This window comes from Alexandromys fortis, unplaced genomic scaffold (genome assembly GCF_014885135.2).
Source record: "Alexandromys fortis isolate MF-2015 unplaced genomic scaffold, M_Fortis_MF-2015_v1.1 scaffold_156, whole genome shotgun sequence".
Taxonomy (NCBI): Eukaryota; Metazoa; Chordata; class Mammalia; order Rodentia; family Cricetidae; genus Alexandromys; species Alexandromys fortis.
Window position 1 is genome coordinate 3,874,394 of NW_026068028.1, and position 24,792 is coordinate 3,899,185.

The window sequence follows — 24,792 nt, forward strand, 5'->3', positions numbered from 1 at the left end:
CCCCTCTGCTGTACACACCCCCTCTCCTGTACACACCCCCTCTGCTGTACACACCTCCTCTGCTGTACACCTCCCCCACTGTACACACACCCCCTCTGCTGAACCTTGAAATGGCAATAGCAGCATCCTCCTTCCTCAGCCCTTGCACAGTAGCATACACCTCCAGGTGCTCCTTCACGGTCAGGACGGGCCACAGCACGTTCTCCTGAGGACAGTATCCAAACTTGACTGTGCCATCACCCTGGTAACCCACAGGTGAACTAAATCCTTTCAGTTCCACCTACAAGAGTAAGCAGCTTTACTGACAGTATGTGAGGCTTTTCTCCACACAGTCTAGAAACTGCCATATAGCTGGAAAACACCTGAATGATTAAAACAAGAACACATCACAGAAACTGATCTATAGTTATCACAATAAACAATTAAATTTTCTAATATATGAGCATAATTTCATATGTGCGTAGGGTGGGAAAGAGGGACAAATTCAGGTATATAATAGGTACTTGACTCCTGGTAACATTCCAATTCCTAGTATATACTTTTAAATATCATACAAAATAATAAAAGGAAAAGTACATATATCCAAAACACCAATAAAAGTCTTATAAATACATAACCTATATTTATTATGACTATAATTTTTGGAAATGAAAACAATGTATTAATTTTTACTACCTCTCCAGCTGCTGGCTTTGTGATCCCAGCTATCATCCTAATAGAGGAACTTTTACCAGCGCCATTGGGTCCTAACAATCCCAAGATTTCACCTGAAGGAAAGAATGAGATTATCAATTTTGGAAATGAGACACAGATTTATAGTTTTTCAGTAAAATCTTAAGAGTCTTTAGAATCCTCAAATAGAGAAATTCTGCCTGAAAATGTACACACTATATGTCGTAAAAACATATTATTTAATTCTCATCATTCATATTTTACCAAAAGCTTATTAATTTCACATTGATACATCACTTCCCTATGGATGGAGACTGCTTGTTCATTTTCTGGCCACCGAAACCCAAAATAATCACACAGAAACTATGTTAATTACAACACTGTTTGGCCAAATTATCTTAAGTGTATTTTTAACTAGCTCTTACATCTTTTTTTTTTTTTTTTTTTGAGACAGGGTTTCTCTGTGGCTTTGGAGCCTGTCATAGCACTAGCTCTGTAGACCAGGCTGGTCTCGAACTCACAGAGATCCGCCAGCCTCTGTCTCCCGAGTGCTGGGATTAAAGGCGTGCGCCACCATCACCCAGCAGCTCTTACATCTTAAATTAACCCATTCCTATTTTTCTGTGGATCGCCAAAAGCTGTGGCTTACCAGGTAAAGTTCTGGTGTCTGTCTCCTTCGGCAGCTACATGGCATCTCTCCAACTCTGCCTACTCTCTCTCTATATATATCTCTGTTCAGATTTCCTACCTGATTATAATCTGCCCAGCCATAGACCCAAAGCAGATTCCTTTATTAACCAATTGTAAGAAAACATATTCACAACATACAGAGGGGAAACCCACATCACCGCCCCCCCAAAAAAAAATTTACTTCAATTATTTTCCACATTAGATTATAATACACTGTGTAGAAGAGGTGGTGTTTCTGTGTTTCCCTGCAAATAATTTCTAAGCCTCAGAAGGCTGGAACACTATTCTTACACCAAAAAATAAACCACATGTACCCAAACTACCATGATCTTTCATCTGAACTGACATAAATCACCCCTTCTCAAATTCATAAACAAATATCAGTATATATTTTTCATTTTTAAGAAACAATCTTTTCTCATTTTACATACCAATCCAAGTTCCCTCTCTCAGCAGTATGTAATCTCTATAAAATGTGAACTGTCTCCTAAAATCCTCTGATGGCATCCTACTAGCGTGGTGCAAACTGCACCATTCTTGCTGCTTTAAAGAAGTGCACCTAGCCAAACCCTGCTTGACTTCACCCTTCCCATACACAGATGCATTTGCTGGCCTCTTTGCTTTAAATTCGGTCACTCTGTATATAAATCCTTACCATGGCTGTCCCCATCTTCCTGTCACAGAGATATTCACTTAAATGTCACTATTCAAGTAAAGTCTTTCCTTGTTCTAATAAAACACGGTTCCATGACACCCACATTATTTCACAGGTTTCAGTGTTCTACATAGAGCTTATATAACAATTGGTATTTTATTGATACGTTATTTTTATGGACTCCTTGGAATGCAAAATTCACAAGGGCAGGAATTCTCCCGAATTCTCCCTAAAACAGTCCCTGACACCCTGAAATGCGTATATGCATTGAACAAATGAAGGAATGAAGGCTGCCTCTTGTATAGATGTTAATTCCTAAAAATACTGATGATTGACTTGGTGTGTGCAGACCTGTAACCCCATCTACCCAGAAGGCTGTGGTAGGAGGATCACTGAACTACAGAGTCGGTTCAAAAAGCCATCCTTGGAAACTTAGTGCGACTCCGCTTCAAAACAGAGGTAAGGAGAAAGCTAAGAATGCTGCACATTGGTAGAATACCTGCATAGCACACATGAGGCTCTGGGTTCTATTCTCCAATACCACAAAAATTAACTCATTAAAACCCTTTAACCAGCAAACTTAAAAGTGGTTGTTCCAAACCTTTATTAACACAGAAAGAGATGTTTCTGGCTGCTACTTTCTTTGTCCTCTTTGAGAAGCAACTTCTCTTCTGACCTGCATACTCTTTGTGCAGACCATTGGCGATTATGACTGGCCTCTAGAAGAGACAGAAGTGAGGTTTTCTTCTGAATTTCAGAGGTGTTATGTTCTTATATTCTCATGGCGTTTACCATAAATCAAACTGTATTCTGAGTTGAGAGTAACCATTACCATCACCAATGTAAGAAACATTCATTAATGGCATCCAGTGTCTCTGGTTTCCAGACACACGAGGAAAGCACCAGAACACCATGGAAGATAATTCTCTGTCTGGGCAGAAGGGAACTGACTACACTGGGAGAGAATAGAGCATCTGAGTCAGATGAAAGAAAAACCTGTGTCTGGTAACACAGCTCAGTGGAATAGCACCGAACTAAAATGCATGAAGCATGATTGAATCTCCTGGTCTCTATTAAGCATTTTACCCCAAATATTGCATTCTCCAACTAATAAGGTCTTGCTTTGTTCTAAAATTATAACTCTACTTGTTAAAACTCATTGTTTTTTCTCAAAAGAAGAATAAAAAATGTGCTTTGTTTTGAGTTTGGGGAGTTTTTGTTTGGCTTTGTTTTGGTTTTGAGACAGGGTTTCTCTGTGTAGCCTTGACTATCCTGGAACTTACTGTAGACCAGGTTGACTTCAAACTCACAGAGATCCTCCAGCCTCTGCCTCCCAAGTGCTGAGACTAAAGGCCTGTGCCAACACAACCCATCAAAATCACTGTGTTTTATGTTCTTTTAGTTTCCAGAACCTTCTAGGGTAACTTGATATTTAGGGATATACAAAACTTCACACTCCCAAAGTTAAAACCAACATATCAAGCTTTTTCTGAACAATTCTTGTATTCTTTCAGTAGCACCTATGATTCCAAACCTCATGTAAATTTGAAGTACTCAAGGCAGCTGATGTCCTTATTCTTTCTGCTTGGACATCTTCATCTTCATCTTCACCTCTGTGTTCTTCTGGATTCGGTTGAACCTTTGGATTTTTTGGAGATATCCTGTGGAAAACAATGAATTACACATTATTTTCTAGCTGCCAAAACTTAGTTCCCCGGGGATTTTACCAGTTTTCTTATTTCTAAGAGACTGGTGGTGACTGTCACTATTGGTGCTGCTTCAGCCTTGTGTAGAACTTTTATCCCACTAGCCAGAATCCCTCTCTTGGTGTTGCTACCATCCTTCCAGCATCTTTAACCTTTAAAGACATTTGTTATCAGCGATATCATCAAGTACTACTCCCGCCCTCCTAAAAGTCAAGTCATTTTGACTGCCACTGGTCACTACAACCCCACCTTAGCCACATCAGATATTTGTTTCAGCATCTTTTACTCCTCACACTTTCCACAGTCCATGTGTAAAACTCCATCAATTCAGTTGTTAATCAATAAATATCTCTTCTTTCCATCTCTTCTATGCAAGGATGAATATCAACTTACATGGGAGAATGATGGCATACTTAGAAAATCTTAACATTTTTGAAAAGTTGAAGTAACTCTGCTGACTAGTGACAGGTTTTATTTCCTTTTCAAAGATCTATTTATTTATTATGAATACAGTGTTCTGTTTGCATGTATATTTGCAGGCCAGAAGAGGGCACCAGATCTCATTACAGATGGTGTGAGCCTCCATGTGGTTGCTGGGAATTGAACTCAGGACCTCTGGAAGAACAGCCAGTGCTCTTAACCTCTGAGCATCTCTCCAGCCTCCAGGTTTTACGTCTTGACAGTAAGGCAGAAATCCACTGGTTATCATGTCAATCATAATGCTTGAATCGCAAATAGAAATCCCTATCAACAAACGGAAAGTGCAGCCACCACAACAGGAATATTACACTATGGTTTTTGTCTTGTTTTGTTTTTCGAGACAGGGTTTCTCTGTGGCTTTGGAGCCTGTCCTGGAACTAGCTCTGTAGACCAGGCTGGTCTCGAACTCACAGAGATCCGCCTGCCTCTGCCTCCCGAGTGCTGGGATTAAAGGCATGCGCCACCGCCGCCCGGCTAAACTATGATCTTAGATACAAAACTAAATGTTATCCTAACCTGAAAATGGGATCCTTCCACATTACATTCTTTCCACATTTAAGTTCCAGGCATCTCAGAACAAAAATGAACAGCAAAGTGTGAAAGTAAGGCTAGGAGTAAAGAGAAAGGTTTGTTTAGACATGAGTTCACAAAGCTTTGTTGCTTCTGTGTTTACAGGCAATTTGGCCACAAACTCTTATAAACTGGGGAACGAAACAGAACCCAACAGTTTATCCTATCTCTTTTCTACTATTCATAACCCATATTTTAAAGGTCAGTACGCTCTGTTTTGTCTTTTAGATGACCCACAATGCAACTAGTTCTCTGCTGTGCTGTGCCCACCCACATCCATGTCATTGTCCTTTCTCAGCTTGCGATGAGTTCCCACATGGCTTCCCTCTACTCTTCTTGTCCTACGAATATACTCTCATCAGAAAAACTGCTGCTATGTTTTCCATAGCTGGATCATTGCGCCTCGATTAAAACCATCCAGTGATTCCTTAGCCACTAAAATTTGCATCAGAATCCTTGGAATTACATAGATACCATGCAGACCCCATTGTGCATATCTCACACGTTACCATGTTATTTGTATGATCTTCTATCTGACTGAACTCCCTCTTTCTCCTAGAGGATCCTGAAACAAGACAGGGTAGCTCTAGCTACTACCTGTTAGAATGACATTCAAGTCCTTCATATCTGTGGTGGTTGGAATGGGAATGGCTGCCCAGGCTCATGTTTTTAAACAATTGGTCCCCAGTTAGTGGAACTGTTTGGGAAGGATGAGGAGGTACAGACTTCCTGGAGGATAATAGCACTGAAGATGGGCTTTGAGGTTACAAAAGCCCACAAGCCCACAAGCCCATATCATTGCTAGATTTTTTTCTCTCCCTTGTGCTGTGGATATGATGTAGCTCTCACTACTGCTCCAGTGCCATGCCTGCCCATAGGCTGCCATGCTCCCTGCCATGATGGTCATAGACTCACTGTCTGAAACTATAAGCCCCCATTAAATGCATTCTTCTATAATTTGCTTCGGTCATGGTGTCTCTTCACAACAATAGAAAGTAACTAAGACACTTTCCAACTAACACAGTATTTAATTGTTTATGTAGTTTATCTTTATACTTTTCTAGACTATAAGCCCCATGAGGGCAGGGAGTTGGTGCTTACCATTTTGCCGAGAGGCAAATAATATGGGAAGACAGTAGCTTTCATCATCCTTAAATCTAAAATAATCATGTTCCACTCATTCATATTCAGTTTTGCCTAATATTTACAATTAAGAAATTCATATTGCAATTCATTTTTTTTTCACTTTCACATTAAGAGGTTGGATGGTTGAAGAGACTAAAGGAACCGAAACGGATACTATACTGAATTGTTAACTTGTTGTCTATATGCACACAAACACTTATTCTAAGAATAAATCCATGACTGAAAGTCATTGCTTTATCTAAAACTGTATTGAAAACACTTTCAGAGACAGCAAGCTTCAGACAAGGCCATACAGCTATCGTAAGGGAGGTGCAGTGAAGAAAAGGTCTTACTATTAGGCATGATAGAAGATCGACCCCAGACAAACCATATTTGAGTTCTCCAAATTCATTGTAGTACTGATAGTCTCTCTGAAAAGAAAGAAAAAGGCTAAATATATTTACTTCACAGTCCGCATTTAAATAACATGCGCTTTGGGTATTGACTATTTTCTTCATTAAACTCAGTTCTGTGTGCACTGATGACCTGCTCCCTAAAGAGGAGGGGAGCTCCTTGGTAAACACCCTTTCTTAATAAGCAGCTAACCTGTATCTCCTCCATTAAAAAAAAAAACATTTGACTTAAAAACATTTATTGAATGCAAAGCAGAGAGAGAGAGAGAGAGAGAGAGAGAGAGAGAGAGAGAGAGAGAGAGAGAGAGAGGCTGACATTGTGGAAATTTTAGGAGTTAAGATATTTGTAAGTTTCCCACATAAGCCTACTCATGGGCTCCCTTCTTATCTTGATGACTTTTCTCAATCATAACAAGTAGTTATTGGCATTATTCTTGATGTATCATCAATCAGTTATGCAGAAATCAAGGCATTACTTCTAAATTCCCTGTGACAACTCTAGATTTCTATATGTCACCTACTTGCATTTTAGAAAGAAGAACTCAGTAAAAGGATGAGTTATGATTATAACTTCCAGCCACTGCTTTGTTGACAATGAAAGTATTTTTGTAGACAGGTCTCCCTACATCCCCTAGAACATAATTAATGAAACTTGCCATGTTCTGCTTAAAGCTATTTCATCTAGAGTAGTGAAGATTCCCCCAAAGTATGATCTCAACTGAACTTCTGCTCATTTCTGTAATACTCAGGTTCTCTGATAGTCCATGGTCTCTCTTTGCTTGAGGTCTTTGGTTTTCTCGGCAGCACATGCTTGTTTCTTATCTTACTCCTTCAGTAGTTCTTATAAACCTTTAGGAACACCGTTTCCCCAGCATCTGCTGACTCCTAACTGCACCAACTACGCTATGTATGCTTTCTCAGCACATTGCCATTGTAACCTTTAAGTTTACTATAGCGACTTGATGGAAGCTGATGTGTCTTTGTTTCTGCTAAGCTCTCTGAAGGAAGAACTGTGTTATTTTGCTCATCGGGGTCCGTAATTACTACTACAGTGACTATCACAACATGCTGCTTGACATGGGCTTTTGAGTAGTTGAAAAGTATAGTGTGTGATCTTATCCTCAGGAATTAATAACTATCCATTGAAGTGGGAAGTTCTTTTACAATCTGGCTTTAGCTTCTAATAGCATTCAACCGTGTCTACAATTTTCAAAGTGCCCAAGGCACAACTTTTTAACAGTTTTACTGACGTTTATTTTCATGTTATGAATTTTACCCACTTTAAGATTAGAGACTCAGGACTTTTAAATAACTCGTGCAAGCAACACCATGATCCAATTTCAGAGCACTCTAATCATGACAAAACAATCCCTCAGGTCCATTTGCTCTCACTCCCCAAGCCCGCTAACCCATTCTCTATCTCTGTAGATCTCTGCAGAATAGCCAACATATTACAATTTTATGGAACAGTAGATGACTTTCTTACCATTTCCAAAACAATAAGGAATGCAGAAAATGAAAATGAAGGAACTAATATCATGAAGGCAATAAGCAATTTTTCACTGAATAAATCAGTCAAAAGGATGTCAAACATGATGGTGAAGATCTACAAGACAAGTCCAAGAATACCACATCAAATGACAAATTCCACAGTTTCCCATATAAAGATACAGATACATGGCCATAACAATTTCCCTTTTTGAAACAAAAAAAGAAATGGTTTTGCTAATAATGGCATAAGGCCATACGTTGATTTTTCACTTGGCATATAGCAAAACTGCTAAGCTAGATGAGCACTTTTCCTAATCTTAAGTGATTCCTTTGTAAATAGAGACAACACAAAGAAAGGCAAATGCTGCAGAAGAAATTATTCTTGGAACTGAAGATGAATTAGCTCAAAGAGTAACTACAGAGGCACTTACTAGAACATCTCTACCATCTTCAAGGCTAGTGGTAACACACTTGTCCGCAGCCATCTTGACCTTAACCCTGAAATACTTAACCATTAGCTCCAAGAAATAATTCATTCGGGGTTGAAATGACTGGCAAACCTAAGGAATCAGCATGGCTTGGTTGCTTTACCCACTTTTGCTAGACATATTAAAGAGTAGGGGTTGAAATAAAAATCAGGTGAGTTACAGTGAGATCATCTTCTAATTGCATCTGTTCAGCACAGTTAGTGTTGAAATAACCCTGGATAACGTCAGCAATCCTGATAGCTAATCAAAAATGTGCCCAAGGGACTTTGGTGCACGGATTCTCACGGTTATCCTCAAAGGCAGTCTTTCAAATGAGGTACTCTGTAGTAGTTTTTCTAGTTTCTCTACTCCAGATGGCTTGTGAACGAGTAATAAACACCATTGCTGAATACAACCAAGTTCAACCCAGAGACATAAACTACAAAGCTGTATATTAACAGGGAACAGCAGCCAGCTGTGTCTACCCATTTCCTGTAGCCTCAGTGGGTGGTTACAGAAGAGTGTATCTTCTCACAGCTGGTCTTGGGTTGATGTCTTTCATAGTTTCAGGACTCCCCTTCCGAAAGTTTAGAGCTATGATGCAGACAGACATTCAATCATGTCTTAGGAACAACAGCTCACAGGCAGTGTGAAGAACACTCTGGGTCTTCGCTGCTTGGGTAAATAGTCATAGCAAAAATTTCTCATAATACCAGACAAGCCCTCCATTTTCATGTATAGAGATATTGAACAGACACGGCTATTAACAAATTAATTGACACGGGAATCAAAATGCAGTATCTAAAACACTCAGAGCTCAGGTTAAAACAGACTTCCTGAATGAGCTGCACCCGAGTTGTGACATGCAGACAACATGCCTCCCAGGATACCTATGAATGCAGTCCAACATTTCTGCGGATGACCAGAGCACACCACGATGTCTACAGTCGGACACTTCCTTTATGAAGTTCACACTGAACTCTATTCAAAGATGTGTACTGGAAGTCTTCATAAATATAACTGACTCAATAACACACATTACACTTCCAGCTCCTTTCCACTGGGTCATTTTAATCTAAAATGTTTGAGAATGATAATAGCTTGAAGTTCAGATTTTACCGGACTTTGGGATCAAATTCAAATCTTAATGAAAAATTTAATGATGTTTTATGTGTACTTTATATGCATCACTTTAAATGGTCCATTGGTAATGCTGAGTTCATTTTGTTGTACTCTTGCATTTTGACAGGGAAACATCACATGAAGGCAGGTACTGTGGTATGAAGTCAGCTCTCAAAAATTCTGGGCACAGGATTTGAATCTTTAAATTTAATCTACACTTTTAATTTTCCCACTGCTCAAGACAAAATTTATTTGATACCGTTCATACTTACAGTAAAGAAGCAAATTGACCAGAGGCCACTGTTTTTTCTCCTTTTGCCAAAAACAAATGATATCACATACGTCAGGAAGACGAGAGAGGCTGCACAACCGAATGAAAGAGCAATCTAAGGTAACACAGACAATATCAGCTAAAGATGAAACATCTGAGGGAAATTTTAAATTTCATACATTTAAAATATTTAACTGGTAATATACGTATAGTTAGGTTTATAAAATATTTTCAAATATTTAAACAACTAAGATTGCTTTTCATTTCTAATTGCTGGACATAATTTGGTCAGTGTGATTGTACTTACTATAGACAGCAAAATTCTACTAGTCGAGGAAATGTGAACCAGTTGTGTCATGTACAGTGTGAAGTAGCTCAAGAGAAGAATTACATTGAAGAGGTTAATATCCACCACTGCCTGCCCACACCAGTAGGCAGAAGGGTAGAGGCCAGAAATCCACAGCTGCGAATCAGCTTTCTTCTGATGAGAAAACACAGGAGGTACACCGGTTCCGTTAAAAATGATTAGGCTTTTATGTAGTCAAGGGTAGCCTGGCACTATGCATTAAGGATGACCCTGAATTCCGACCTGCCTGTTGCCATCTCCCAAGTGCTAGGATTACAGGCATGTGCCACTCTGACTGGTTTATCCGTGATGGGGATCAAACGCAGGGCTCCGCACGAGCTTGGTTGTACCTGGCCTCCCTGTCACGGTTCTTTCTGCTGGGAGTTGCTTTGGCTACTCGGAGTCTTTTGAGCTTCCATGTGAACTTTAGAATTGCTTTTTCTCGTTCTGTGAAGAAGTACAGTGATAGCATTCTCACAGTCTAATTTGACACAGCAGATGATAACCTTCGGAGAATAGAGTTTTTTCAAACTTTATTCCTACTTGGGGAGTTATGCTTTCCATTTTTAAGTATAACATATAATTTAGTGTTCATTCAAGCCTGCAAGATTAACTTTATTGTTAGTTACACTCCCAGGCATTGTCTTAGGGAGTACTTGAATTTTGAATCTCGGAAAATCAAATCAAGCTCCATGTTATGCCAAATGGCTATATACTAACCACGTGCCTCTAGTGTCCACTTGCTATCTTTAAGGTAAGATGATAACCCCAAATTCTTTTTGAGAAACTACTCTCCCCCACCCTGAGAGTTAGTGGGACTTAAACAGCAATTGGAGCTAATTAACTTAGACAATAACCAACAAGCTCCCCAAGCCTTTTTTTTTTTTTATCTTTGTTCTTTCTTCAGTGTGCTATCCAACTGTGGTGTAATTGTTGGAATTCTGTCGTCTTACATCATGAGGTGAGGGTTTATCTTCAGAAAGGTCAGATTGGTTGTTACTGGACATTTTAGGGTCAGAGGCTAGGCTCTTGTAGCCCCAAAGAGCTAAAGCTGGTCCCCCACCCCAATGTGCCAATCAAAGGGACAGTGAACACACTGGAAAGCAGAAGTGTGATTTGTTCAGTGCAGTCACACTGGGAAGACAGGAAACAGATGAGAGGATCTAGTCAGAGATACTGACGTGAGCTTTAGGCTTCCACAGAAGGCAAGTGGTAGGCATAACTAAGCAGGTGTGGTCAAGGTGTGGGCCATTATTAACCCATAACTGACTCTGCTCCATCTCTCCTGCAAGGTGATCTGGCAAAGTTGTAAGAACTGTATGAAATCTCTGTCGGGAAGACAACATTCTTTTCTGTAGGGCAACAAGCTATAGTCTTTCTCTTCTCCCAACATGAGATTTCTGGGGAAAGTTTAATTCTTTGGAGATTATTACTTTAATGGTCTGATCAACTAGGGGAGGGACATAGATGTTTCCAGAATATCTCAGAGAGCAAACCATCTCACAGCACTGGTTTGATATATCTGGTCCACATGCACCTGCATTCTTGCTTTAGGAACAGACCTGCCCCTTGTTGGAATCATTGTTGTGTGTTTGTTAGCAGTGAACCCAATCCTCCCAATAATTCCTGATCCCTGAGAATGCATTTATGAGATATTTGATTACTCCCTCAAGCACTTGCTAAAATGAAACAGAAAGTGAGGAGAGCCAACATATGCAAAATTTATAAAATGTTAATCTATTCTTTGATATGTATGACATAAAAATGGCAACAACATTTAACTTAAATTCAATGCAATGAGAAATGACTGACTTCTTCATGTGTACCAAGTGCTGGGCCAATGGGTCTTGTCATAATGAAGGTACAAATTCACTTTATTTGCTTATTTAAAAAAAATGTATCGCTAATGTTAACTGGCTTATTTATTGTACAAGTGTACATGTGTGGAGCTGGGTGGAAATGCAAAGATTTTTAAGGTAAATTAATATTATTTTATTATCGAAATTATACACAATTTTTTTAAGGATCTGAGACCTACAGAATCAGTCCCATAATGGTGATTTATTTGGTACACTGATATGCAATATCACTTTAACCCATGAATAATGAAAAAAAAGTCTAAACGCTTTCTAGGTCTTACTACAGGAATTCAGATGTGGAATTTTCCAATAATGGTATTGTGCCATGACTTTTAAAATTTTGGATTCTGTATTTTGGATCTTTAGAGGTAATCTACATTTTTAATTGTCCATGTGCATCTGAGTGTGAAAGGGGAGGTTATGATATTTTTGATGAATTGTTTTCTTGCATCTAGTAAATAATTCACCCAAAAAATATGTATAATATTATATTTTGAAGATTTTAAAGTAATGGAACACTCTGAAAACCATTGAATTTCCACGCAACCTTGAAGTAAAAGCATTTTGCATTTTAAAAATCAGCTTTCTGAGTTGTTGGAAATGATTCTAAACTACATTGTCTGATGTAATGGTATACGTCAGTGCTTCTCCACACCCCAGAGCTACACTATTTTGCACTTGCAGCACCAAAAATACAACCCCTGGTATTCTTAAAATCCCCACCCCACCCTTTCTTACTTTGTAATCACCGACACTGCTCATGGCGATGTGTGGCGAAATGCTGCACACAACGAACAATAAGAACAGGAAACTTTGCAGTATCCCAAACCAGAGCATCACAAGGTCCTGCAAATACAAACAGAACCTTAGTGGAAAATCAAAGTATCGTCTATTGAAGTGGGCACCATACTCATCACTTAGCATAAGACTTCAGCTTTAAAAAAAAAAAAACAACAAAAACAAAAGAAGCCAGGAATATTTCAGGACCTACTTGTAAAAATATATTTAAAAAAAAAAAGAGGGGTTTTGAAGAGATACCTATATACCCCAGTTGATAACATCATTAAAATAACCAAGGGGTAGAAATAACTGAAAAAACTGTGTTAAATCTCAAGATTACTTTTGGTAGGATGGCTGTATTCATAATACTGATTCTTTAAGCAAACCTATGGGCAGGGAATATCTTCCCATTTTTCTAGTGTCTTCGTTAGTTTATTTTCAATGAAATTAGGGGATGGAGAATTTCATATATAAATACTGCTTTTTTTTTCTCATTTCCACTCCTCCCTCTTAATCTCCAACTCCTCTCATGTTCCTCTGATTTCATCTCAAATCCATTACCGCCTCTCTAATTATTATAATTACACACACACACACCACACACACACACACATACGTCATTTTCTGCAACTATTAAGATTATTGTATAACTTCTGCTCTTGAGGCCGCTTAGATTATTCATTAATTTTACAAATATACGTATCTTCAACCATTCTGACATTTCTGAAATGAAGTCAGGTTGATAATAATCCTTTTAATTTGTTCCTGATTTGTTTTGTGGGTAATTTATTGACAATTTCTACATTTATGCTTAACAAAGAGATTAGTCTGTAGTATTCTTATTTTTATTGCTCTGTCTCTATGTGGCTTTGGTACTGGCATAATGGTGGCTTTGTAAAAAAAAAAAAAGACTGGAAGCATTCTTATCTCTTCTATTTTGGATAATCTGTAAAGTGTTGGTTTTAACTCTCCTCTAAGGATCTGGTAGAATTCTCCATCAAAACATGGACTTTTTAGTCATAAGGTTTTTTATTACTTCTTCAATTTTTCTTGGTTAAGGATATGTTTAAATTATTTATCTCATTTTGATATAGCATATGCATCTATAAATTCATCCATCTTGACAAAAAATGCAAATTAAAAGTACTTTGAGATTGGTTCTCATCACAATTAGAATAACTACTTTCAAGAAGGCAAAGAACAAGTGGAAAGGAAGTGGGAGAAGGGGATCTTTATTCCCTACTGGTGGGAGTATAAACTGGTGAGGCTCCGTAGATACCAGTGTGGAGGCTTCTCAAAAAGCTAAAACTAAAGCTACCTTATGAGCCAGATATACCAATCTTGTAAAATTATCCAAAGGATCTGGAACTAACAACAGAAAAAGGTACGTAGGCTTCTAGGGAAGAAGTCATCAATGGACCCTTCTTGCTACAGTCCTTACTGGCCAGGCAAGAGAGAACCACTAGTGCAAAGTAGCAAGACCATTAAAGGAGTAACTAGTAGTGTTGCCATAGATTTAAGATCTTCTCCATGGAAGGGAATTAAGTGACTGTTAATGTAAATCCGGTCAAAAACCTGGGGAGGTCACATCACCTATGGGAGAATGACTTTACTATTGATGTTTTGATAAATGGACAGGTAGCCATAATGCTTCCTAAACATCATGTTTATAGCCATAGACTGATGCTGCTTTTTGCTACGGTCAGAGAATGTTTTGTTTTGTTTTGTTTTCTTTGCAGAAGGTAACAGTTGCTGCATGGACTCACAACTGGTCAGACTGCTGACTGAGAGTAAGTGACTATTAAATACCCAGCCCTAAAGAATACAACTCTACCATTCCATCCCAGATCAAGGAATCAATCATAGAAGAAGGGGTAAGCCTGGCAGTCAGGAGGGAGAGAAGTGCTTCGAAATTCTGTCTCCAGGATAGTCATAAGGCCACTACAATCACAACATAACGTAGCTCTAACTTCCTGCAAAGCACCTGCACACGGGAGTGGAGGGGTGGAGACTACTAGGCAAGAAAGGAGTCAACAGAGGTGGGAAAGGAGCAACAGCGGGTAACAAAACTGAATACAATCGCAATGCATTATATACATAAATGAAATTGTCAAAAATAAGTTTAAATGCTCTCAAAAATAGAAAGGAGAAGTCACTGTCACTTCTGGGATGGAAGGACAAAGGAAGGAAGTAGTATGACTGTGAAGCGTGGAGGCATTTTCTCTGTTCTTCTATTTCTCGCCAATGCTTCCCTTTTACACACTTTCTAAAGCCAGGATTGTAAAACTGTACACTGCATAAATCACTTTTGCAATCAAACTGAGTGGTTGGGGGCATGAGTCAGACGGCATGCAAGCTAGGAGGACACAATAGCCATCCTTAGGAGCAGCAAATATGAGCAAGGTAGACTCACTGTGAATTTTTTAATTGTTGAGGATAAATGAATGTAATACTTACTGATGAGATTACAGATTCCTCAGTTCTAATATGCTGCGTATGATTGGACATATGAAGGATCCCGTTGCTGATGACATTCATTAGGATAGGAAAGCAGTGGAGTCTCTTGGTGTTACACACAACTGAAAACCTGTAGTCCTTAAACCAAAACAAACAAGATAAAATCCTCAAAAAATAAAGTTATTGCATCCACATGCGTGTGTGCACGCACATGCACATGCACGCACACACAGCTCAGTCACATTTTAGCTACTTGTTGATCTATCTTCAACTTAACTAGCTTTGCTAAGTCTTTGTTTTCTCATCTATGTAAGAGGAGTCTGGCATGAAAAGTCCTTCTGTATATGTGTTGCTCTTATTGGTTAATGAATAAAGAGTCTGCCTTGGCCTGTGATAGGGTAGAGTAGAGCTAGGTGGAGGGGGCAGGGGAACTAAACCGAATTCTGGGAGAAAGAAGTCAGAGTCAGAGAGACGCCATGTAGCTGCCAGAGGGGAAAGATGCCAGCTGCCAGCCGGAACCTTGCTGGCAGGCCATGAGCCTTGTGGTAAAATATAAAGTAATGAAAATGGGCTGATTCTAGATATAAGAGTTAGCTAGCAATACACTTGAGTCATTGGCCAAGCAGTGATTTAAATAATATAGTTTCTGTGTAAATAGTTTGGGTCTGGGCAGCCGGAAGCAAATAAGCAGGCCCCTAGTACAGGAGTCTAAGTGGGTTCATGCATGGTTTGAGTGAGATCATATATTAGATCCTATGCAGTAGATAGGACAAAACCAGAATCAATTTAATACTGAGTTTTACTAGTGTAGCCAACTTTGTGTCACTTCATCCCTATTTTGCTGCTGCTGAAACTTCAGTAAGCAGGGTTTAAATCTGCCCTAACCAGGAAATACTGCCGGTTTATGGTCAGGGAACAGAGAGGAAATAAGTATGTAATAAAAAGAGATTTTCATGGTTACATTGCTACAGCATTCTTATAATTTCTAAAAAATATTAATGTTTATGAAAATGTTCATACAATCTCATATAAGGTCCGTACGGTTTTGACATTAATTATTAAATTGTGTTTGAGTATGTGTTGTCACAAAGCAAACACCAAGAGGAGAACCTACCTTTTGTCTTCCAGAAACTATAATAGCTCCATTGTATGAGAGGCTCTCGGTGCCATTTCTGTTTGCAAAGTCATCCACTTCCAAAACTATGTTTTGATGCTTCAGTGACTGTATAAAATCTTCGATATTTGATCCTAGTATGATCGCAATAACAGAAGGCAATATAGTAGCAAGTAAAAATTTTATGAGCCTAAAAAAATTAACATTCCTACTCTACCATGAGAGGTGTACTTTATACATAACATACTATTGGCTTCAAAAGATAAGTCACTCCTCACCCATCTTCTATTTAGTAGATCTTTATTAATTATGATATTAATTATGATATTAATTCCTCCTAATGTAAGGCAATATGTGATACCTAAAACAAGATAATTCTATTTTATAATTTTTCCTTTACTATGTATATAAATTTAAAATTTCTGGAAAATTAATAAGAAAAAAACACTACAGATTACTCAGCCTAATAACGTTCTCCTCTCTCCTCTATTCTTAACAAAAATTAAATATAAAAATGTATATCCAATTCATCTTTTTGACATTTGCATATATATCGCATAATGTACCTTTCTTGGGAAATCAAAAAGGTACTACCATCAAATCAAAATTCTGATGCATTCTTAAAGAAGAAAACAGGTAAAATTGCTGGAGAAAGATAAAAAAAATTGAGAAAAACCTACAGCCTGGTGCACACAGGAGAAGAAGATGTAATAGCACACCGGTTTCTACAACATCAGAACGCAAGGGAATTATCATATCATGCTCTGAGTCACACTCAGGGTTGCTATTATCCAGCCAGAGCTGGAGCAAAGCGAGCAGTCAGGAGCCCTCCTGTCTGCCATTCCACACAACAACAGTTGCTACCGTCATCTCTGGGAACATTCCTCATTCTTAAGAGGTGATGTCTAAGAAGAATAGCAGGCAAGACTGGAGTAACCCCAAGTTGCAAAGAAAGGCAGATTGGACAACAGAAGGGCCTCTTTCTTCTTCATAGAGCTCCAGAATGGAACAAATAGGCTTCAAACAAATCTGAGTTCCCCCAAGATGGGATGGGACACACATAGAAAACCATGTTTGCATGTCCCCTGGGGCAGTCACACATCACAACTCTGTTTCACAACAGGGCACAATAATAGTGATTCACATTCAGAACCAAGCAAGGCCTGTCAATCTTTTCTCAGATGGAAAGATTAATACACTGTTAACAATTGCATCAAACTTAGAGAAGGAAGAAATATGACAGAACAAATCCTCAGACGACTTGACAGCTGAGGACCAGGAGGGAGAAATGAGCAAATCCAAGGTGTTATCCTCGGGTTGAATGGAGAATACACTACGAGATGGCAACAATCTGAGGGGTAAAGGACAATTCTCAATGTTATATAAAAAATGTAGAGCTCAACAATTCCACTTAAAAAAAAAAAAAACATGAAATTTTACTTCCCGAACCTGAAATGGAAAAGAGCAAAGAACAAAAGTGAAGACGCTCTACAACCCTGAATCAAAACCACCTGTGAAGACTGGAATCCGCGAGAAATTCAGGAAAGGATGGCTACTCTGAATGGTTTAACATCTTCAGAAGTAATATAAAATCTTTCCTTCCTAGACACTTCAAGAGTCATAAGACAACTACCTCCAGGCACACTGGCTCACACCTTAATCCCAACACTCAGGAGGCAGGTGGGTCTCCGTGCATTTGAGGCCAGCTTGGTCTACAAAGCAGTTCCAGAACAGCTAGGGCTGTTTCACATAAAGAAACCCTGAATTGACCAAAACGAACCGAACAACATTCTTTGATGTAACAACATCAGTTTTCCTGACTATTGAATTTCATCCAAGAGCATGAAGTGTAGACATGCCATCTTTGGGTGTCCATCACTGTGTATTATAAACGTGATATGGCGTAAGTAACAGAGAGGGGGTAACAAAGATATCTAGAGAGAGTCTTCGGCTAAGATAAAGGTTTACTTCTCTGTCTCACCACAGTTAGGGTTGTCAAGTAAAAAAGGATGGAAGCCAGACTGGACAGTGACAAGTCCCTTGTCCTTGTTCCCACCAGCCTTGCCCTCTCCAAAATCAGAGAAACGGTACTGCTCCTCACGAGTCATTTTCTCTAAGTGCGCATTTTTCTCCAGTCAAGACTTTTCGCACCCTCTCATGTACTACTTAACAGTTAAAGATCTGTTTCCGCGTTAAAATGCTGATCTCAGCTCACCTGTGTTGTTGATGACCAATAGGCTGGTTCGCAGACCCTGAGGAAGTTGTCCAGGGGACAGGAAATACAATTCTGTTTTAAATTCCCAGTCGCTTTTTTGCTCTATTATAGCATTAGCCGTCTTTTCCATAATCAAAGGGAGCAGTGCAATTCCAAGAATCAACAGACTAAACAACAAAGAGAAGTTACCATAGGGCTCTACCGCACTTTTCCTGAGTATATTCTACAGCTACTTATTAGATATTGATTCTACTTTATACCAACCATAAGTGCTAATGGCTCAGCGGTTAAGAGTACTGCCTTCTCTTCCAAAGGCCCCGAGTTCAATTCCCAGCAACCACATGGTGGTTCACAACCATCTGTAAAGAGGTCTGGTGCCTTCTTGAGGAAGAGACCTGGTCAGTCGTCCTCATCAACTTTGACCGTGAAACACAATATGGACGAGTTAAACGGAACCGCCATATACGGGCTGCCCATGCATGCTTCATCATTGCCAGGGCAGAAATTTCACTTCATTTTTCAATTTCAACATTCTAAAAGTGGTATTTCAGCATGTTACTATACTAAATGGCATTGTCAAATAAATGTTATTTAATCTCACTACTAAAACTAAACAGCATGTAGTCATAAGTCCAATCAAGAATTAATATACAAGCAATCCCATATTCAGTAAAATCAATACTGCACTTATTTCTTGTCAAGCAGGAACGCGAGGTATTGTGCTTTCCTTTTAAGTGTTCTTGTAATTTAAATTTTTGAAATTTTTATCTTAAAAAATATCACAGCACTTTGATACTCACAAGGTCAAAAATGCTTTTCTCTCTCGCTTTAGCTTTAGGATGCGAAGCCGCGCTATTGCACAGACCTGCATCCTCCAGAGGCTCAAGGCACTCACGGTCTTCCGCACTTCAGAAAGAGAAGAATAAGCTGGCTCCATTTCACTTAAGCTGTCCGAGTCTCTCACTGTTTCTCTTTTCTCAAAGTCTGTATAAACACACACATACACACGTTACAAGTATCCTAAGGCGTAACAGACTTTTCTTCATGAAAAAAATTAAATTAAATTATTTTATGTCTGATCTATTTTTATACTTTTATTCAAAGTAATTAAAATAACATTTGCAATATCTCGTGAAGCTTCAGTATTTTCTTTTTATAGTTATGCCTTATAATTTCTAACACTATGAAAAATTTAAAATTAATAAAAAAGTTTTTGTATTACATTGAAAACATGGTGAAAGCATAGACTAATACCAAATTCTATACTCTTCCTGAGAATATCTGCTAAATATATACCAAAAAGAAAGAACTTGGAAAAGACAAACATTCAATTGAAATAACTATTCTGAGGGAGTTCAAAGTAATCCTCTTCATAGGGATCAGCAGTTGTTAATGCTCAAATCCTACTAAGGCATCAATAATCTGGACTTGTAAGGAAAAGATCATCTCTGAAAACTCTTAAATATCTGTGCTGCCCCTACCTGTGAGCTATAATCAGCATGGCTTGGGAAGAATCATCTGACTGTTCTTACATCAGAAATCCTTATCTGTCAGATGATGTCAACCATATTTGTTGGAAGAATTATTCCAGGAAGGAAATATGGATATATCTCATTATTTATCCACACTGATCAAACTACATGTAAAAGGACATGCTCCCAAAATGACAGCTCTTATGTCCCATTAAGCAACATGAAGGCTGGTAAGAATTCTCTCCATTTAGACTTTTTTTTTCTTAACAAGCAAGAAACAATTCGTACAAGAAGTGATGCTCAGTCCTCATGCCTTTGATCAAGAACACTCACAATGTCAAAGTGCCCAGGAAACGGTGACTATCAGGAGACAGACCTGCTGATATGCCAAGGAGTTAGAATCAACACTAAGAATGGCCCTGCTGTCGGGATGATGTCAGGGAACATTAACAGGTCAGGTCAAACAACAGAGCCACATTTACAGCGGGGTCACACTCCTTAAGCAGTCATAAAAGCTACGTGGTCGTCTATTGATCGAGTCTGTGACTTATACCAATAGTTTTTACTTAGGTTAGTGGTTGATTCTCCTTCCAGGTTCATGAAGACTTCATTCAGAGTTGACATGGAAACTTCGTAATTCATCAAGCCCTGGCCAGAATATTTATCGAGATCACTGAAGAAGTCTAAAGTCGACAGAGGGAATATATAAACTTTTAAAACCATATAAAATACTAACTCCAGTAAATTAACATTTTTCTTAAGTACTGTATTTAATAATGTTCAGAAATTTTTTAAATTTCATAATTTTTTAAAGGACAAAACCACTCTCAGAAATTATGCCAAGCTTCACCTCCAAGGTGTCTCACTCTATCTTATGCTGTTAGGTTACAATTTTACTAGAGACTTCTTTGAGGAAATGCAAGCAGTCATAAAGTCTATATATAGTCTTTTTTTTTTTACCACCATACAAGAAACCCATATCTGGGCTTCCTTTTGTATTTGTAAAACACTAGCAATTGCTCCTTCAAAGGCTATGCTTTTACTCGCGCTCTGAACGTTACCCCCAAGGAACTCCCAAAGAGATCTCCTCTCTCTTCCATCATAATTTCCTTCAATATCTGCTAGGTCAGGCAGGATGCTATGGTGTCCACCAAACAAAGACAAATAATAGCTTCCTCCCTTCCCTCTCGGTATACATGCTTGGCTCCAAAACTCTGTCCACATTTAATCTGTCCCATATCACAAACAGCTCAGGTCCGCATGCCATCATTCCCCTCCACAGAAGCTGCTCACCCCTAGCTCACCAAGATCTTCATATTGTAAATTGGATGAACAAGTCCTTCTTTCTCTTTTATTATTTTTAAATATAATATTTTCATTTATTCTTTGAAACTCCTTATTACATGTGCATGCAATGTATTTCCACATTCAGCCCCACTCCCCTGTTCAACCTCTCCTGGTTGACCCAACCCCCACCCCACCACATCCCCTTTCTAATTTAGTCTTAAATTTGTCCTTTTTCCTTGTTACTCCCTCTCCCTCTCCTCATCTTTCTTTCTTCTTTTCTTGTGGTCTTTAACAAAGAAGTTTACTTGGTCTGTGGTAACAATTCAGAAGGAAAAGATTACTAATCGCATCTCATTTCCATATAACTACAAGTGGAAGTTTCAGTTCCTTCATCATCCTCCATGACTTCTCCTTTGCTTTTTTGCCGAGTTTCAGTTTTAAGCAACCTTCTTGCTCCACCCTCACAAAAATCCAGTTCCTAATCCATACCGAATTTCCTCAGATTCAAGCCTCACTTGGTCCCTTGATTTCGCATGTCCTAAGAATAGCTATATACTAGAACTCTCTTTTGTTAAATCAAATCGTGTTCCCAGGTTAAATTCTAAAACAGGGCACTAATGCTTTTGTCTCACAAATGCTGGGATTAAAGACGTATGCCACCACTGCATGGCTTGAACGCTAATATAAGGCAGCATCTTTAATATAATTGACTTCCAAGATCAGAACATTAGTTAATCATCTCTTTCTGTGGAATATATGGACGACAATATGAGCTTCTAGAAGATTCTGAAATCCCGCCTTTCTGCATGGGTTGGGTGACTGACCAATATCTTTACAGAGAGAAAATAGGTAAGGAAACCATAGTAAAGAGTGTGTTTTCTAGCATATGTGCATAGCATTCAGGGGACCTGGAGTCCCATGTCCTGGAATGGAAACAGACGCACCACTAGACTAGCAGAAGCCCGGATTGGTGTAAAGGGCCTGCTATGGCTGGGACATCAACATTAGAGTCTCTGGCTAAGTGGTACCAGCATATAACTGCCTCCCATCCTCTGACCAAGAAGGTGGGTCAGTTGTACCTCGAGTGACCTTAGTCCAATGAAAGAACAACATAGTATAGAAGGCCACTTCCATGACCCTTCAGGAACAAAGAGAACAGGTATATTTGCAAATAGGACTAAGATCTGAATTCCTAAGTGTTTGCCTTGTAAGACTAAATAATACAGAAGGGTTTATTTAAATAGGACCTATAAAGATTTTTACTTAATAAACTAAATGCCTAAAAAAGCTAGTTAAATACAAAGAAATTAAAATATTTTTTCATTTATAAAACAAAATATTTTAGCACCCATATCATACACAGAGAGAAAAAGAGAGAGAGAGAGAGAGAGAGAGAGAGAGAGAGAGAGAGAGAGAGAGAGAGTCAAGATGACAGTATCTGACATGGTTTACTTTACATAGTTTGTGTTTTTTAGGGTTGCTTACCAAAAAGACATAGCTTGCTGCTGCTACCCAGCAGGCTGAAAGATCATGATAAATAAGTAAGCTATGCTTTACAAGAGCTAGGGCCAGGACAGGCTCCAAAGTCACAGAGAAACCCTGTCTCGAAAAACCAAAAAAAAAAATAAAAAATAAAAAAAATAAATAAATACACATAAAATAAAATAAATACTTGTGCAGAGACCTTGATGTCACACCTCAGCTCCACTGTACCCAGCAGACACAGTAAGTCCACTTACTAAAAACATCTACCTGAATGTGATGCTTTTTCTGACCTAAGATGTATGCCAAGTTCATTTTCAGAGCAAGCCCAAAGGGTCAGGTAGTTAACACTCCTTGGTATATCCTTAACTCACGACGGATGGGAGAAACAAGGAAGCCGTTCCTCCACACCTGTTTAGTGTTGGTGGAATGATGAGAAGACCGACTCTCATGTTCCTCCAATGGCGCTACACTTCAATTGCCTACCATAGTAACCTGCTCTGTGATGCAAGTTTGCCTAGTTTTTTTTCTCTTCCCTTTTGAATGTCTCTCTTTTCCCTGCTGGTACTTCCATGGACCAATTACCAAATAAATACAGTGTGCTCACATCTTCATCTCTAATTTTGTTGAATAATAAAGACTAAGACAAAACTTCAATCCATTAAATACAAAAATTGTAACAAAACTCAAAGTTTTTCTCTAATTTTATCCCATCTTAGTCACATGTATTACCTGGAAACTTGCTCGTCCTTCCCAGCGGCAAGATGTACTCAAGCTTTTCGTGGGTTTTTGCTTTTAATTTAGCGTCAGGGATGTGATGATTGATGATGGATGTTATTTGCTCTGAATCACATGTTTCATCCATAAACAAACTAATAGTTACAAAAAAATGACAAACAGTTACATTTTTCCGACTGTTGGCACACAGACAGCTCTTTGACTATGACTTTTCTTAGCTTTATGAAATAAGCGAAATGAGTAATAATCGCAATAATCCTCCAAGTTGAAAATCTTGTCATTTAAAAACAGACTCAGAACAACTGCAAATGCTCAAGCACACGCTCAGACTGGGGTTGGTGGTACAGGGCTAGCAAAGCTGCCTTCCGATCATTCTCGTTGTAGTTAAGGTTACGTACATAGTATGCAGATGAGCAGACAGCGGGGTGATGTTACAGAAAAGATAACACATGGAAAGTAATCAGTGTGCCTGGCAGTGGACTATCAGAAACTAGTGTATTATCAAGACACCCCTGCTTTCCTTTTCTATGGGGATTTTGTCTTTTAGAATTCTTTTAGCCTACACTTAGTGTCTTTTTAGATGCGGCTGTCAGAATTCTTTGGAACCTTATTCACTCCCTATTCATACTCAATGTTTCTGAGAACATTGCCTTGGATTCCTAAGAAAGAATGAAAATGCTGCAGTATTATGTGTATCCAATGAGGAAAATGGAGAATAAAAAGGTCAAAGTTTAGACTGCACAGAACCGTAGTGATATTTCATTTGGGTTTTAATAAATAAAGCTTGCCTGAAAATCAGAAAGTAAAACAGCCCCACTGGTCAGCCTTACAGACCAGGCAGTGGTGACACACACCTTTAATCTCAGTAGCTACACTAGTTGCTATAGAAACCAGGCAGTAGTGGTGCATATCTTTAGTCCAGCCCTAGAGAGGATTATAAAATAGGAGGAGACAGCTCTCACACACAGTCTCACTCTGAGATTCCTGGAGGCAGGATCGCCATTTTGAACTGAGGCAGAAGTAAGAGCCGGTGGCTGGCTGTTTTGCCTTCCTGACCTTCAGGTTGAACCCCGATATCTGTCTCTGGGTTTTTATTAATCATGCCATACAGAACAGCAAACTGGAAAGTGATAAAGTATTTCCATGGTGAACATAAGGCTTTGATTTATAATTTTACTGGAGTTAACATTAACACAGATTACAAGAAGCCAAGAATTTAGACAAATTATTTACTAAACAGTTCCCAATCCTTTCGGTCAGGATAAAGCTTGAGACCTGTTCTCTCTCAGAGACCACTACCAGAACACATATGTTGGGCTGGAGAGCTGTCTCATTGGTCAGCAGAACTTGAGATTTCCAGAGGGCCAGACTCCATTTCCA

General features: G+C 38.8%; 1 protein-coding gene across 3 annotated transcripts in view; it reads right to left on the minus strand.

Annotated features, from left to right (window-relative positions):
* Abca6 (ATP binding cassette subfamily A member 6) overlaps window positions 1–24,792 on the minus strand; it is a 61,263-nt gene that overhangs the window by 11,227 nt on the left and 25,244 nt on the right. For all 3 annotated transcript variants that reach the window (XM_050164254.1, XM_050164253.1, XM_050164255.1), the window contains 16 exons: window positions 23,407–23,546; window positions 20,472–20,588; window positions 19,234–19,417; window positions 18,434–18,600; window positions 16,219–16,352; window positions 15,105–15,242; window positions 12,606–12,713; window positions 9,970–10,143; window positions 9,664–9,777; window positions 7,798–7,917; window positions 6,252–6,329; window positions 4,720–4,811; window positions 3,552–3,678; window positions 2,619–2,736; window positions 676–767; window positions 105–280 (listed from right to left, as the gene is read on the minus strand). In XM_050164254.1, coding sequence (XP_050020211.1) covers window positions 105–280; window positions 676–767; window positions 2,619–2,736; window positions 3,552–3,678; window positions 4,720–4,811; window positions 6,252–6,329; window positions 7,798–7,917; window positions 9,664–9,777; window positions 9,970–10,143; window positions 12,606–12,713; window positions 15,105–15,242; window positions 16,219–16,352; window positions 18,434–18,600; window positions 19,234–19,417; window positions 20,472–20,588; window positions 23,407–23,546 — 2,079 coding nt within the window. The remainder of the gene's footprint in view (window positions 1–104; window positions 281–675; window positions 768–2,618; window positions 2,737–3,551; window positions 3,679–4,719; window positions 4,812–6,251; window positions 6,330–7,797; window positions 7,918–9,663; window positions 9,778–9,969; window positions 10,144–12,605; window positions 12,714–15,104; window positions 15,243–16,218; window positions 16,353–18,433; window positions 18,601–19,233; window positions 19,418–20,471; window positions 20,589–23,406; window positions 23,547–24,792) is intronic.